The following is a 16555-nucleotide window of genomic DNA, read 5'->3' as shown; positions in this document are numbered from 1 at the left end:
AGGATTGCATAAATAGACTAAAAGGTGTTTTTTTTTTATATATTATCCTTTCAGCTCCAGCTCAGATATTTTGAGAGATCTGCAAGAAGTTGAGATGGTTTCAGAGTCATCAGATAAGTGAGTACAGTACATGGATGAATGAGGTAATTGGTTGAGACTATTTTAGGCCATTTAATTGTTTCCTCTGCATAAATAAAAAGGCTTGGTTTAAATAAACAAGTAACAGAAAACTTGTAGTTAAGAATGCCACGATGGAGTTAGAAATGTTGGAAGATTTTGCATCACAAATTTTACAAATCAAGCACATTTTATTTCAAGTATTCATTTTGGATTCCTTTTGTGTGGTGGGAGAAGTCCCCGCTCCTTTGCATTTAAAAGCTCACCCGTTTTTTAGAACAGAAAATAACTTTTTAATTATTTGCGTTATGGTAGTGTCTAGTGGTCACATCTGAGATCAGGCTTAATTGTACTAAGCATTGTATAAATATATAGTGAGAAATGGCCCATGTCCCAAAAGCTTACAGTGTAAATTGATCAGGACACACAAAGGGTGGGAGCGGAAATAGAGGCACAGAGTGATAGGTGGTTTTGCCCAAGATCACACAACAGTGGCAGAGCTAGAAATAGAACCAAGGTGTTCAGAGTCCCAGTCCGGTGCCCTATCCCCAGTAAATTTCTAAAATCCTCAGAAGAGGAAATAGAAATCAAGATTTGGAAGGATTCTGCAACAATACTGCAGTTTGTCATGCGAGACTGTGACATTTTTTTTAAGTCATACGATTGGACTAGTTAGTATTTCTGAAAAATCCAGTATGCCCAGAGGACTGAACTAATTTTGCATGTAAGGTCCCTCTGCTGGTGCTGGAATCCCTGCTTGAATATCATGCCAGCTGCAGTAGTTGGGCATAAGAGGGCGATATTAGAGGAATCCTATCCGACTTAATTGTGAATTAATTTTTTTAAGGAAGTCCTTAGAATAGTTAATTGGGGAAATTATCCCAAGAACATGTGTGTTCAGTAGATTGATGCTGCTCTTCATAAACCTCATAGTCCATAACTGAAATAAAATTTGGAACTCTTAAAGTGTGTATATTATTTACTCAATAAAGTATGGTGCTGTACTGGATAATAACAGTTTATAATGGAAACACTGACAAGGCCTTGATTATAATGGTGCCAGAAATCAATGGGAATGTTAATCAGTAGTAAAGTATCAAATAAGTAATCATTAGAAGTTTAGTGTAGAACAGCCCTTGGTTAGAAGAGAAATGTGTGATGTTTAGAAGAAGAATGTTCATAAGCATAATTTCTGACAGCACCTAAAAGTGATTTACTCAGACTAGCATAAAATATTCACTTGTACCTATTTTCCAGTGCTGTAGTCTGCATTGTAACATTTTCCTCATGATTTTTCTCTGCTGCTGTTTCCATTGTCTGGAACGGTGTATCTCAAACTGGAGTCCATGGAGGATACTCCAAGGGATCAACTCCTCCCCTTTCCTCTCTGCATGCCAGGGAACAGCTGTTCAGCAGTGTGCAGGAGGCTCTGGAAGGGAGGGGAAGAAGCGGGGGGTTGGGTGCGTTTGGGGAGGGGACAGAATCATGCCTGTGGCCACTGGCCCTGCTGATTAACCCCTCACCCTCCCTCCCAGTGCCTCCTGCATGCAGGGGAACAGCTGTTCCGCAACATGCAGGAGGCGCTGGGAGGGAGGGGGAGGAGCATGGACAGGGCGCGCTTGTGGGAGGTGGCTGAAAGAGGTGGGGAAGAGATGGGGTCGGGTGGGGCCTTGGGAGAAGGGGTGGAGTAGGGGGCAGGGCCTGTGGCTGAGTGGTGGGTTTGGGGGTCCATGAAAATTTCAAAATCAAAACGGCAGTCCTCGTGTTGCTAAAGTTTGAGAACCGCTGAACATTAGCCCAACAGGCAAGCAGCCATAGCTGCCTTTGCAGCAGGCAGGAGTTAGAACTCCTAATAGTTAGGGTATACTCATGCATGAACCGCTTGACTCCTTCCTCAAACTCCCTCTTCCTGAAAAGACACATGCGAGTATCATTGTATGATCGATATGCAGGTTTTGGCAACATAGTAAGGGATGTAAACTCCTTCAAATGAGTTATAATACTTGGACCATAACATACTATCGAGCGTGACATGACAGAGTTGGTTTCTGGTCCCCTTTGCTTATCTACAGTTATTTTGAATGTCATTTGAACATAAATCTAAGAGATCCTGTTCTTGAAGTTTATTGGGGCAGTAGTTTATTTTAGGATTGGGCTTGAAAGGGGTAGAATAGATTGTACCTTTTTATTCTGTCAAGTGAAGTTGAAAATGGGACGAAAATAACTCAAGGCTAAAATATGACATATTGTACATGTTATTTTTCCCAAACCCAGCAGCAATGTGATTTGCGGTGATTTCTTATACCTCCCATTGGCAAAATATGTATATATTTATCTTGCATTTGTTCTTTAGACAATTGGAATGTCCATAAAGACTTATCTGGGACCTTTAGTCACTTCTCTGAAAATGTCACTTTCTTGGTTCAATTCAGGTAACATTACTGCAAGGTACTGAAAAAGTGTTGCTGGGTTTGTTTCCTTTCAGATACTAATAACTGGTTTCAAAGGCAACTATTAGGCTGAAAAAGTAACAAATAAAAGTGGCTAAGGAACAGATTTATACTGCTAAGAAGCTACAAAAATGAGAACTATATTTGTTTCTTTGCAGTTCTTGTGGTTAACGAGGGGAGAGAGGTATATAAAATATTCCATCTTGATAGGTAGTTAGGAAGCTACCTATATCTCTCTTTAGTCTCCCATTTTTGATCAGCATATAAATCAGGGTACATGTTTACATATTTGCTTTTATTTATTTATTTTTTTGAAGAGGAAGGTCAAATGTGGTGAGAACTCCTCCCCCTCTCCCACACCACCACGATGCACCTTTGCAGAACAGATCCGTACTCTTGTAAATGTTTCTACAAAATGATACATTCAGATCAACAAATTTCATTTTGGTGCACCATATAAAAGCGATTGCTTATTGACTGAAACTTGGTTAGTCAAAAAATGACTACAGTGCGTTTTTCAAATATGAATCAGCAGAGAAGTTATTGCAGATGACAAACATAATAATCATCTGACAATATCAGATGAAAGAAGGAAAGGTCTTTAGATTTGTCCTAAATGATTGTTTGAAGCATGACATTTGACCTCCACTGCTCGGAATGTTTCCTTTTGGGTTACAATTTCTTAAAAGAGAAATCATCATCGATATATTTTATGTCCACTGAAAGCATAATACAAATTAGATGAAATTTATAAAAGCAAACCAAAAAAGCACATTAGGGTATATATTTGCATTTCTTATGCTGAAGACTTCACACATTATCCATAATGAACTGGGAGCTTGTTCTAAGCTAGATGTATTCAGTTCAAATGTAGTTTCCAGATTTTAGAAAATGCATCTTTATCAATTTGTTTAATTCATAATATCCCATAATATAAAAGAAACATCATCAGTTAACAGTTTCTGACACAATGGAACTGGATGTTGCTGTCATTGAAATGAGGGGCAAAATTTCCACTGGCTTGAAATGGGAGCAGGATCAAAGAAAAGGGGGAGCCCAGCTGCTAGAGGGCTCTGCTGCATCAGCAGCTGCAGAGTGGTCCCACTGCTTGGAGGAGAAGGAATCCTTCTCCCTTAGATGCCCAGAATCTGCCCAGAGCACAGCCCGCTTGCTGAGGGCTGAAAGATTCAGAGAGAATTTGGTCCTGTACTGTAGAGAGGTCTCATTATATGCTCCAAGAAGAATAGGCTGGTTTCTTGCTTCTTAGACCACAGCTGGAGTCTTCCACAGTGATCATGTGGAGTAATGTGGCCATATGCATGAATAAAGCAAACTGCAGCAATGTATATATCTTTCATTCCTTTAGACAATATTTTTATCACTTCTCATCAGCTAGATGGATATCTTCCTTTTTTCCATTTTTTTAGCTCATGGCTTAATAGTAACACCTTATCTCACTGATTACAGAATATTTTTTTCAATATTTTACTATAAGACTTAATTGCAGCCTTGTTTTTTGTTGAGTAAAGTACAAGTATTTGATCCGTGCTTTCCATGTGAGGATATTTCTATCATTGCCATGTATTTTGAGAATGTCATGCAAAGGTTAATGGGGCAGCTAAAAATCTCTCCCAGGTGGAGGGACTCTTATTTTCCCAATATCATCATCATCATCCTCTGAGTCATAGGTGGAAGGCCACCATTTTTAAACTGGAAGGCCACCATTTTTAAACTATCAGGCAATGACATGTGGCTAGTTTTCCCAGTGATGACAGAATAAAAATCCTATGCTCTCTTTTGCACCACTGAAACTGTGATCCAGAGAGTGCCAATAATTGATTCGGTTTGAGCAGAAATCCAAAAGTTAAGGGAGTGGAACCATTAGCTTCTTTGTGGGTTTGCAGACCATGTTCTGTAGTGGAAGAGACAGTTGAAACTTGCAGAGTTTCTGTTCTCCTATGCAGAATATTCCTGCACAGCAGTGTGGGAAATTAATATTAGCAAGATGACTTGTTCATAGAAAAATCATTTCTTGCCCCTGGTAATTTTCTAAACCAGAGAATCTAGTCAAACATCTGATAGGTTTATTTCAGCCAAGCTGTAATAACATGTGGACAGGTTGATTTGTGCACAAGAATCTAGAGCAGAAAGTAAACTACAACTTTGATTATGCTTCATGTTCTTCAGGTTAATTAGAGAACATTATTTATACTTCAGTAAGTGGACACTGAGCTGTACAATAGGTAAACTATATCAAACAAGTGCCTTAGCCTGAAGAGTTTATGATGTAAAATCACAAACAGGTACATTGTGGAACAGTCAGAATGGCATGTGTGTGGAACTGAGTTTATTTATAATTAGTCAAGCCAGATACAGACCATTGTTATCACATACTTTTCTATAAATATTTGCAAGAAGGGGATACTATGTCAAATAGTAGATGGATAGGCTACAGATTTTGGCTGTATGTTTTATAACTTCATTTAATATATCTTTCTATATATATTAGTGAAGAAGACATTAGTAACATTCTCAAGGGTACAGTCTGGACCGCTGAACTCAATTCTCCAATCTGGGATGCCTGTTACACTGCTTCGCTGTGAGAGCAACTACTGGCCTTGCTCTCACACTTCCTCTAGCATGTAAATTACTCCCAGCTGAGTTATATAAGTACTTCGAGCCAGCCACTTCGGAATTGTTCTGGGGTGAAACCAACAAATACCCAGTCCCAGACTTTTTCCTAGAAATATACATTTTGTACTTCCCAGCTGTTTCCTTCTGTGCAGTACAAGCTCATAAAAAGTCTGTCATTTCATTAATAGAAAAGGATATTCACAAACCCTGTTATCTCAAATGGGGGGTTTCAAAACTCTTCAATCCAAACACACACTGGTTTAGATAAAATAAAAAAGTTAGATTTTCAGTGATTTCAAGTAATGAGGCATAAAAGTCAGAATTAGTTACAAAGAAATAAAAGGTAAAATGCAAACTAGTACCTAACTTTACAAGCTAAGTGAATTTAAAGCAAAAGGTTTCTCGCCCCATATGCTCACAGCAATCTGGCTGGATTCCTACAGCCAGGACCACTTCCCAAGTTAAATGATACTGCCTTTGTCTTTCAAACATTGTTGATGCTGTGAGTAGCGATAAGGGGAGAGAGGTGGTTTGTGTCTTCTGTTCCTCATTTTTATATCTTTTTCTTTTCTTTGAGAATCATCTCCAGCTGGGGTTCAGGCAACTGCCAGTCTGTTTACACGGTAACCTTCAACTGTTCCATTGCCAAAATGTAAATTTCTCGTTCACACCCTTTTTCCTGCCAAAAAATGGCCACTTACCCGGCTGATAGTCCATTTGATTTTGTTGACACCTGGCTGAGGTGTCAGTTTGTCTTTGAGGAACTGGTTTGGGCTGCTTCTCCAAATTTGGAATATGCCTTAGTAACATCAGGCAGTAGAATATTTACATGCAATGTTGCCACAATATTTTACCAGGACAATAATGATCAGCAAATTATGAGTTTTCAAATGATACCTCACAAAGCATATTTTGTACAAAATTTGAGTCTTGTAAAAGTTGTGAATATAGAGGTGTGACACTGCTCCCCATATTCTTCAGTGATATTATTCTGATATAGTTGTCATAATTATGTATTTTATGCAAGATAAGTCATGTGAGGTGTCATTGAAAAAGTTATGATTAGCTGAATGTGATTATCCTATTTGTATGCATATATCATTTTTGTATCTGAAGTTATGAATATTGACTGTGCATCTGTTTTTCAAATGTAGTTACACCTGGGTAACGCCCACTAGACAAGATGGGTCTAGATAGTGGGTGGGAAAGGGCCTATCCAGGGCAATGGGCCAGTAGGAAAAAACAGTAGGGCTTAGAAGAAGCTTATCTCCCTCCTGTGAACGCTCCAAACAGCCTGTGAGTGATGGCTGCTATGACTCTACAAGGACATGTGATGAGACCACATGACTCTAGACTCCATCTTGGGATGTCAGTATTTTTCCACTGACCGGTCTGGGGACCTAGCTTTGGGAACAAAGAGTTTCTGCCATATGCAAAAGCTATATAAGGGAAGGGGAGTGACATCATCCGGGGTTCTTCACCGCTCACACACAAAGACTCCTGGAAACACCTGAAGAACAAAGACTGAACTGGGGGAAGTGCTGGATCCAAACTAAAGGGGTTTTTAGCCTGTGAATGAAACACCTGGGGATTCCAAGCTGTAAAGCAAGTGCAGCTTGCCCTTTAAGAATCTGCAGCCTGCTTGTATCATCTCTTAGGGAGCCCTAGCTGGTGGGTCAAGGGGCTCATTGGTACCCCAGTTCCAGGTGGCACCCCGGGGGGGAACCTGTCATAAGGGGTACAGTCTGTCATACTGGTGAATAGTCTCCTACTTTGGAAGAAGTCAAGCAGTAAAGCTAAAATAGTAAAATGTATAATATCTGCATAGAATGAAATTTCAAGTTTATTCTGTGACTTGAGTAATCTGTTCTTGCGAGGATAGTCATACGCTGCTAAGACAGAAATAGATGCAACTGGCAGCTGCACTATGTAACATGATACAACTGGCACAGCAGATAGTTTTGATCAGTGTTTCGTAGCCATATACTATACTATAGTTTAGCTACTCTTTAAAACAAAAGCCAACATTTGTGAAATATATTGTCATCTTCTATCTAGAGTATACTAAACAGAAAAATCTAATAAATATAGGAAGAAGGCTTTTCAACATATGGTACAAAAATAAAAGTTAATACTGAACTCTTATATAAATTTTACCTTTTTTCCGGCACTTAGATCAACTTTGAAAGGTAAAGAATGGTTAAAGTGATAGTCTTCCGCTTTCTTGAAGGTATCTTTGGATATAGATGGGCTAACCTACTGAACTGGGCTTTAAACTAGGTTTAATGGTATGAGACAAAAGCCCACAGGTAAGTCCAAAACAGAGAGACCTGGGTGAAAGTTTGGAATCTGGGGGAAAACAGGCAGTCACAGCAGGGACAAAGAAAAGACTAGAGGGAATATAGCGGGGAAACCTAATGAACATCTTAGATGTCTGTTTACTAATGCAAGAAATATGGGGAATATACAACTAAAAATACTGGTGAATAATCATAATTATGACATACGTGGCATCACAGAAACTTGGTGGGATAATTCATGTGACTGGAATATTTGTATAGAAATGTACAGTTTGTTCAGGAAGGACAGGCCAGGGAAAAAAGGGAGGAGGTGTTGCCTTGTATATCAAAGATGCATACGCTTGCACTGATTGAAGTAGAAGTGTGAGGCAGACCTGTTGAAAGTTTCTGGATAAAAGGGGTAAAAAAAACCCAGCGTGATGTCATGGTAGATGTCTATCATAGACCATCTATCCAGAAAGGAGAGGTGAATGAGGCTTTTTTTAAACAACTGACAAAATCATCCAAAACACAGGACTTAGTGGTGATAGGGGATTTCAACTACCCAGACATCTTTTGGGAAGATAATACAACAGGGCATAGGTTATCCAATATATTTTTGGAATGAAGATGGAGAAAGCAACTAGGGGAGAGGCGATTCTAGATTTGATTCTGACAAACTGGAGGAACTGGTTGAGCATTTGTAGGTGAAAGGCACCTTAGGAGAAAGTGATCATGAAATGATAGAGTTCATGATTCGAAGGAATGGTAGGAGGGAAAACTACAGAATGAGGACAATGGATTTCAAGAAGGCAAACTTTAGCAAATTCATAGAATTGGTAGGTAAGATTCCATGGGAAGCAAGTCTGAAGGGGGAAAAGGGTTCAGGAGAGTTGGTGTTTTTTCAAAGAAACCTTATTAAGGGCACAAGAGCAAACTATCCCAATGCATAGGAAAGAGAGGAAGTATGGTATGAGACCACCCTGGCTTAACCAGGAGATCTTCAACAACCTAAAACTCCAAAAAGAGTCATATAAAAAGTGGAAACGATGTCAAATTATGGAAGATGAATATAAAAAAAACCCCACAAGCATGTAGGGACAAAATTGAATGGCCAAGGCAAAAAATAAGCTAGGGACATAAAGGGTAACAAGAAAACATTTTACAAATACAGATGGGAAGCCAGAGGAAGCCAGAGGAAGATCAAAGATAGGTAGGCCCATTACTCAAGGAAGGAAGGACAATCACCAAAAACACAGCATTGGCCAAAGTTGTTTCAATTTTCACCTATCAAGTTAGCAATGATTGGATGACTAACATAGTGAACATCAGTTCAAATGGGGTAGGATCTGAGGCTAAAGCAAGAAAAGCACAAGGTAAGGATTACTGAGAAGTTAGATGTCTTCAAGATGGTAGGGCCTGATGAAATGCATCCTAGAATACTTAAGGAACTAGCTGAAGAGATCTCTGAGCCATTCATAATTATCTTTGAGAACTTGTAAAGGATGGGAGCGATCCAGAGGGTTGGAAAAGTGCATATATAGTACCTGTCTATAGAAAGGGGAATAAAGACAACCCAGGGAATTATAGGTCAGTCAACTTATCGTTGGTACCTGGAAAGATTCTGGACCAAATAACCAATCAGTTTGTAAGCACCTAGAAGAAAATAAAGGGATGACTAACAATCAACATGGATTTGTCAAGAACAAATAATGTCAAACCAACCTAATATCCTTCTTTGACAGGGTAACAAGCCTTGTGGATAGGGGATAAGCAGTAGATATATCCCAACTTTACTAAGGGCACGTCTTCACTGGCAATGTTAAAGCACTGCCGCGGCAACGCTTTAATGTGGCTTGTGTAGTTGCGGCATAGCACTGGGAGAGAGCTCTCCCAGCGCTCTAAAAAAACCACCTCCACGAGAGAAATAGCGTGCTGGTGCACTGTTTACATTGGCACTTTAAAGCGCTGAAACTTGCAGCACTCAGGGGGGTGTTTTTTCACACCCCTGAATGAGAAAGTTACAACACTGTGAAGTGACAGTGTAGACAAGCCCTAAGGCTTTTGATACTGTCGCACATGAACAAACTTGAGAAATATAGCCTAGACAAGCCGATTGTGAGGTGGGTGAACAACTGGGAAAAGCTAGAGTAGTTATCAGTGGTTCACAGTGAAGGTGGAAGGGCATATTGAGTGGGGTCATGCAGGGATCTGTTCTTGATCCAGCTCTATTTAATATCTTCATAAAATATTTGGATAATGGCATAGAGAGGACACTCATAAAGTTTGTGGATGATACCAAGCTAGGAGGGGTTGCAAACACTTTGGAGGGCAGGACTAGAACTCAAAATGATCTGGACAAACTGGAGAAATGGTCTGAAATAAGTTGGATGAAATTCAATAAATGTAAAGAACTACACTTAAGAAGAAATAATCAATTACACAAATACAAAATGGTAAATGACTACTTCAGTAGGAGTACTGCAGGAAAGGATCTGGAGGTTATAGTAGAACACAAACTAATGTAATACTGTTGCAAAAAAAGTGAACATCGTTTTGGTATGTATTAGCAGGAGTGTTGTAAGCATGCCATGAGATGTAATTCTTTGACTCTGCTCATCACTGATAAGGCCTCAACTGGAGTACTGTGTCCAGTTCTGAGCACCACACCTTGGGAAGGATGTGGATAAATTGGAGAACATCCAGAGAAGAGCAACAAAAATGATTAAAGGTCTAGAAAACGTTGACCTACAAGGAAAGACTGAAAAAACTATGTTTAGTCTGGAGAAGAGAAGATGGGGGAGGGGTGGGCGGCACAGTAATATATGTAAACGGTTGTTATAAATTGTTTTCCTTAACCACTGAGGATAAGAAGTAATTGGCTTAAATTGCAACAAGGGAGATCTAGGTTGTTACACATTAGGAAAAAATGTCCTAACTGTAAGGGTAGTTAAGCAGTGGAACAAATTACCTAGGGAGGTTGTGGAATGTCAATCACTGGAGATTTTTGAGAACAGGTTAGACAAACACCCACCAGAGGTGGTCAGATAATAGTTAGTCCTGCCTCAGTAAAGGTGACTGGACTGGATGACCTCTCAAGGCCCCTTCCAGTCCTACAGTTCTATGATTCTGCGATCAGACTCAAAATGTAGGTTTTATGATGGGAGGAAATTTTTTAAAATATGTATCCAAATAGAAATGTTTACCCACTTAGTATTTGCAAATCCAACATTACAGTATTGTGCTAGAGTGTGAGAACCTACAGAGTAAAACTGACTAGGAACCTTGTCTACCTTACTTGTTGGTAACATAGGTACAATAAAAAAGATTTTTTTTATCCAAAAAAACACAAAATCTGCAGCTTTAACTTGACAGTCCCCTTTTAAACACCACTTTTTAAAAATACTTAATTATTACTCTGAAGCCACATTTCCTTTCTATGAAGAAGAGGCTAATAAATATTACTACCCATACAATTTTATGTTGTATGGGACAGCTGACGTTCATTGTTATGATTTTTAAAGCAGGATGATTTTTGTAACCTTAATAGAGAAATGATTATTCCTCAGCTAAATGACCATTCTTTCTGTCAAGTCTGATTCAGAACATTTAACAATCCTCTAACCTTTTATTTGATGTGTTTTTCATGTTTTCCACCCTAATGACATTTATTCTGTTGGGAATTAAGGCTTTCTTTGGGACTGAATGGATTACAATGAATATGTCAACTAGCTGCTCTGTGTTGAGTAGTAAAAGGATAGCTCAGTAATTTAATTTGCGTAGGGTGGTGGTGATGCAGCGGAATGTATTTCTATGAATGGGAAATTAGCTTTGGATACTTCTCCACAGATCGCTTTTTCTAATGCACTCCTTTCGGTCTCCACTCAGAGCTGGAACAATCAGCTAGGATTCTTTTGTTGAACTCCTGAAGCCAGATGACAGAGTGCTTTCAATGGGGAGTCCTTGACTTTGGCAGGATATACCACAGCCCAGTATGGCAGCCGTTAGGGTATGATGCCGATGCCTTGTAATTTATCCTTTTCTTTTCAGGGTTAGTGGCTATGAGAGAATTTGAGGGTATCTGAGGGTAAAAGGTGGAGAGTGGCAGTGGCAGAAAAGGGTCTTTCTTTTGATTATTTGATGGCAATAGTTTTGTTTTTAGTGTTTGACAGTACACCTAGTATGAGGGTGACAGGTATGTTACAAATTTCAAAACGAATAGGGTCCTCTGAAAGACAATCTATACACTTCTGCTCTCAGGTAGCTAATCTGGTTATTCCTTGCCCTAGGCAGATCAAGACAGAGCATAATTGACACTGTAGTTTTTGGATTTTAATTGAATTCTAGACCTTTTATTTTCCAGTAACTTAAAGTTGGTCTGATCTTACCAACTTCTCCAGTTGCATTACCTTTGTTCAGACACAACAGTTTGAAAATGAAAAAGTTCCAAACCAGGGCAGTATTGTCAGTTTTATTGATTGCAACAGGATGATTTGTATATATTAATTTAAGTGGTAGAGCTAATAAAGGATATTTTAGTATTCATATGCTGCAGTTAATAAATTGCCTAGTCTCATAAAGCTTTTAATGAGCACCATAGAGATGTTACATTAATCTTCTGGAGTCCCCCTTTATTTGCACTAATCAGTGTACATTGACATACGCCAGTTAGAAGTTAATATTGAAGCAGTAAATCCAAAGATTAGTTATTTTATTTATTGCACTTAATAGCTATTAAAGAAAAGTGTGGAAATGGGCAGCTTGGTAACATCGTATTCCTTTTTACTGGCCTTTTGGCCACTTTTTTTTAACCTAAGTCTTGGGCTCATTCCTGAAATGTATTAAAGCACAATTTTTATGTTCCCTTTGCTTTCAGAAAGGTTTATTTTGTTTTTTGTTTGCTGCTTCTCATCCTCTGGAGAAGTAACAAATCAAGCTGCTACCTTTTCAAATATGCCAAGGAGGCTTGCAAACAAAGTAATTTGGAATGTATGTGCAGATCACCCAAATCTAATGAAATTGAGGAGCTATAGCAGGTGCTCAGTACTGAAATCTGTAGATTGTACTGGAAATCTTCATGGTGATGGCTTTATGATGGGGACATCTATACACAAGATATTGGTTCAAGATATGAATCTGAATCCTTCCTAGACCTTCAGACACCATTTAAGGCAGTGATTCTCAAATGGTGGGTCCTGGCAAGGTTCTAGATGGTTTGTTATGCCCATCACTGGGTTCTGGCATATGCACACACATGCGTCTCCTGGCCCAGTATGGAGGGCAGGTCTATAGGGTTTGGGTGGGTGTTAGAGAGCAAGCTCACCTAGCAATGGTGGATCCTGTCCTGCCCGACTCACCATTCAATTTCACTAGAACTCTGAATGAAACCTGGATATTGCAGTTTTTCTATTGAGGTATTAATGAAACTGCAGAAAAAAATCTATGTATACTTCTATTGTATCCTTTCAGGGAGGGGGGCAGAGGAAAATTGTTATAATAAGTATATTGCTGATATAGGAGATTCTTCCATTTCTTATTCTCCTTTTTAATTTTGAGAACAAAGTGAAATTTGGTGCTGGTGGAAGGTACCTCCCAGGTGAGGGTGGAGCCCCTGAGTTGGATGTGAAGGGTACCAGATGGACAGCCATGCAGTCTGAAAGTTTGTCGTTATCCACAGAAATGGTATGCCGTGAGCACTGGAAATGCAAACTTCCCCAGACCTCCCCTTCCATTGTGCTTCAGCACAGTGGGTCACTTCTGAGGGTGAGAGAGTAATTCAGTTTGCATGCCCATTCAGTGCTTGTTTTCATTCAGCCAACTTGCATGGCAGTTGCAGTAGTTTTGGGGTGATGACACTGAAAACTGGTATGAGAACACAAGTTCATTTTGCAAACTGTATACCATGTACGTTTTGCACCAGGTACAATCAGATGCAACGTGGAATAGCTTCAGACAAATGAAAATCTCCACTTCTCAATACATGACCTATACGGTTCCCCATTAAATATTTTATTCTGAAAGGTGACTGTGGTAAGATGTTGATGTAATGTTTGGCTGTGTGTGCGTGTATTTCATCTGTGTGCTGTCCCAGCCCTGCACAGACAGCTGGCACACAGCAGAACCACCCAATGACCACAAGCTCTGTTAAGGGATGAAGGCACCCAGCCAGCTTTATTGTTGACAAAGCACGTTACTAGTATTTCGCAGACTCTACCAGACCATTAATACATGTATGCCCGTAACAATGGACCAGCTTAGTCAACGGTGGGATTTTCTGTTCCTCCCTAGGCTACACAAAGATGCTCCCTCTGAGATAAATCTTATACCACGATACAAAAAAGTTAGTACTGTCCCTCTGACATAGTTAGTTACTGCCCCCTGACGTGGCTTATCATCACCCATCACCTTGTACATCTTGGTTTGATTAAAACATCTCTATTACGTAGTGTCATTCTGACCTTATCTTTTAGGAGGGGTCAGTGTATTCCTGTTATCCTTGGGGAATGTTTTTGTACCATCCTTGATATCGGGATGTGTTGGTACCACTTGATATCAGGATGTGTTCGCACAAGTACTTTGTGACTAGCACTTCTTAGGAATGTGTATTTCTGCAATATCAGCCCTGTTCTTGCCAGATTTTGTGAACTTGCAAGCTTGCAGAGCCTGACGTTTGCTCACAGCCTGACTTTTGCTAACTTTACTTTATATTAGCAAAGCTTGGCCTCTACTTTAGCTTAGGCCTCATACCAGCCCTTTGATATAAGGGCTTACATTTTAGGCTCTCTTTCTACTACAGTGACTATAAAAATATGAAAGGCTTCTGTATTTATTGTAGATGATTTTCAGATCCTATTTGCTCAGTGTACAAGTAGAAGAAAAAATGTGGATTTTTTTAACTCTACACTGTCAGCTTGACATGGGATCTGAAAATCAACCTTTCCTTTTCTCCAAGAGTAAAGGTCCTGCAGTTAAAATATAAATGCCAAATTTTGTTGGAGGCGGTTATGAAACAAAATGGAGAATCCAGCTTCACCTTTCTATACCCGCATTTGCTCAGTAGAGCTAAAGGGAGTTTGGGATTGGGATGTAAACCCAAATCCTGCAATGTAGTGTTCATGGGCAGATTCCCATTGACTTCAGTGGAACTTTCCATGGGCACAAGAGTCCACTCATGTTACAACTCATTGCCTAACGAATAGCCTTGGTGAATAAGCAGATATGACTCTGACGTACAGGGAAGATCTGTAGAGTAAGGAGCCAATTTGACATAATCAGCATTCTGAGTATATTTGTATTTTGGTAAATACACAATAGATTTTGATCAGCACTGATGAGGTTTAAACAAGGGTGATTTTCATTACCCTTGTAATAGCATACATTTAATTGATAGCTGATTGTCATGGCCATCTAAATTGGGTCACTACCTAGGATCTGATATTTTTCCAATTGTTTGTTTGTATTTGATGCTTCACAATGGCTTACTAGCACTTTTGTTTACTTAGTCTATTTTCATATACCCTTCTTAAAGGTTTTTATTGTATCTTACAGCTGCTAATTGCTTCTTGGTTCCTTAAAGGCTCTTGTTCCATAAAAATCCCACAAAGTTGTTCCATTCTGGTATCCAAATGAGTTTTTCGGACTGGCTTCTTAACTAACCTACAATCCTTTCAATTAAATTCATTATATTCATTTTAGCTTAGTTTGTTTTTAATTAAACTCATGGGTACAGTGTAAATTCATGTTTAGTCTGGCATCACTGCAAAGCATGCTAGGTTTCAGTAGACATTTGTTTAATGAGATCATAGCTTAATTGGCAATTTTAGATGCCATCCGGGTGCACCAGTTAAGTGTATTTTGCTATATTGATGAAACTATTATTTCATGGCTAAATGACCATTCATTTTACTTGATTCTGTTAATAACCTTTATTAGCTTACCTAGACTTCACTTCTCCTGACATGGAGATGAGCAGCTATGTCCTCTGGGATTATGGGTTTGGGTTGGGGTTTTTTCCCTGTTTTCCTCCCCCTTCCTCCATTAAGTAATTGATCAAGTAAATACTTTTTTAAAATACTACGGATTCTTTACCTCATCCCCGTCTCTAAAAATATTAAAATCTTCATTTGTTAGCAGAAGGGCAAGTGTACTTGTTTGGGATTTGACTTCAATGGAGTGACACCAGTTTATCTACAGTTCAGTGGTGGATCTGTACTTAAGTGAACAAACCCATTATTGTCATTAAAATGAATGTATTAGTGTACTTGAGTCTGTTTTAAAACAAAAATCTTCAGTAACTGAAGTCTTGGACCCTGATTATACAAGGTGTTTCCAAGTAAGTTGACCACTTGGCCCACAAAAAGCCCCATTGATTTCTGTGGCACTCATCACAGGCTGAGGGGTTTGCTCATGTAGAGCACACTGTGGGAACAGGGCTGAATAATAAAATGCGTATTGTAAAAGGACTAGTCCAGCAGAAACTATAAAAGTAAATTGACGTTATAGGCTTGATTTTTTTTCCTCCAAAATATCTGTTACCAGCAGTTCCCACTTACGCATTCAAAAAGTACTCAGTATATGGTAGCTCCCATTGTTCTCAGTGGGAGTTACAGAATGCTGACCATCTTTTGAAAGTCTGGCCTTAACTGTAGGTGGTGAGCACTTCTGAAAATCTGTTTGAATACAATGCATAATTACTCTGAAAAATGTATGAACATTACCTGAACGCCTGTAGAACTCTTCCTTGAAAAACAGTGTCTCAAAGAGTACATTCTAGTCTTTGTTTCAGATTAATCCATCTCTTTTCTAAACTCTAGTGGAGTGAGAGACCTTTTTTCTTCCCCATCCTTTAAAAATAAGTCTGCTTCAGAGTTTAGGACAATTATAGGCAAATCTGCACTTTTGTTGTTACATTTCTCAAAATATATAATATCCTTTTTCTTAAAGCAAAGAACATACTGACTTTAAAATACATCTTTGTTAATGGTAGGATAACATATAAGATTTTGTCCCACTTCACATAAACACTGTTGATTAACTGGGTTCGTTTCAGAGAATCATTTGATCTGTAGTCATAAC

At 39.1% G+C, this 16555-nt stretch overlaps 1 protein-coding gene across 5 annotated transcripts in view; it reads left to right on the top strand.

Moving 5' to 3' along the window:
• Positions 1-16555, top strand: part of RAD18 (RAD18 E3 ubiquitin protein ligase) — a 115883-nt gene that overhangs the window by 78661 nt on the left and 20667 nt on the right. For 3 of the 5 annotated variants that reach the window (XM_034776480.1, XM_034776481.1, XM_034776479.1), the window contains exon 12: positions 55-117. The exons of 1 other annotated variant lie outside the window; for it this stretch is intronic. In XM_034776480.1, coding sequence (XP_034632371.1) covers positions 55-117 — 63 coding nt within the window. Of the gene's footprint in view, positions 1-54; positions 144-16555 lie in introns of all 5 variants that reach the window. One more of the 5 variants, XM_034776483.1, reaches the window with a different exon arrangement.

This window comes from Trachemys scripta, chromosome 7, assembly GCF_013100865.1.
Source record: "Trachemys scripta elegans isolate TJP31775 chromosome 7, CAS_Tse_1.0, whole genome shotgun sequence".
Taxonomy (NCBI): Eukaryota; Metazoa; Chordata; order Testudines; family Emydidae; genus Trachemys; species Trachemys scripta.
This window is presented reverse-complemented; position numbering and strand designations above follow the sequence as displayed.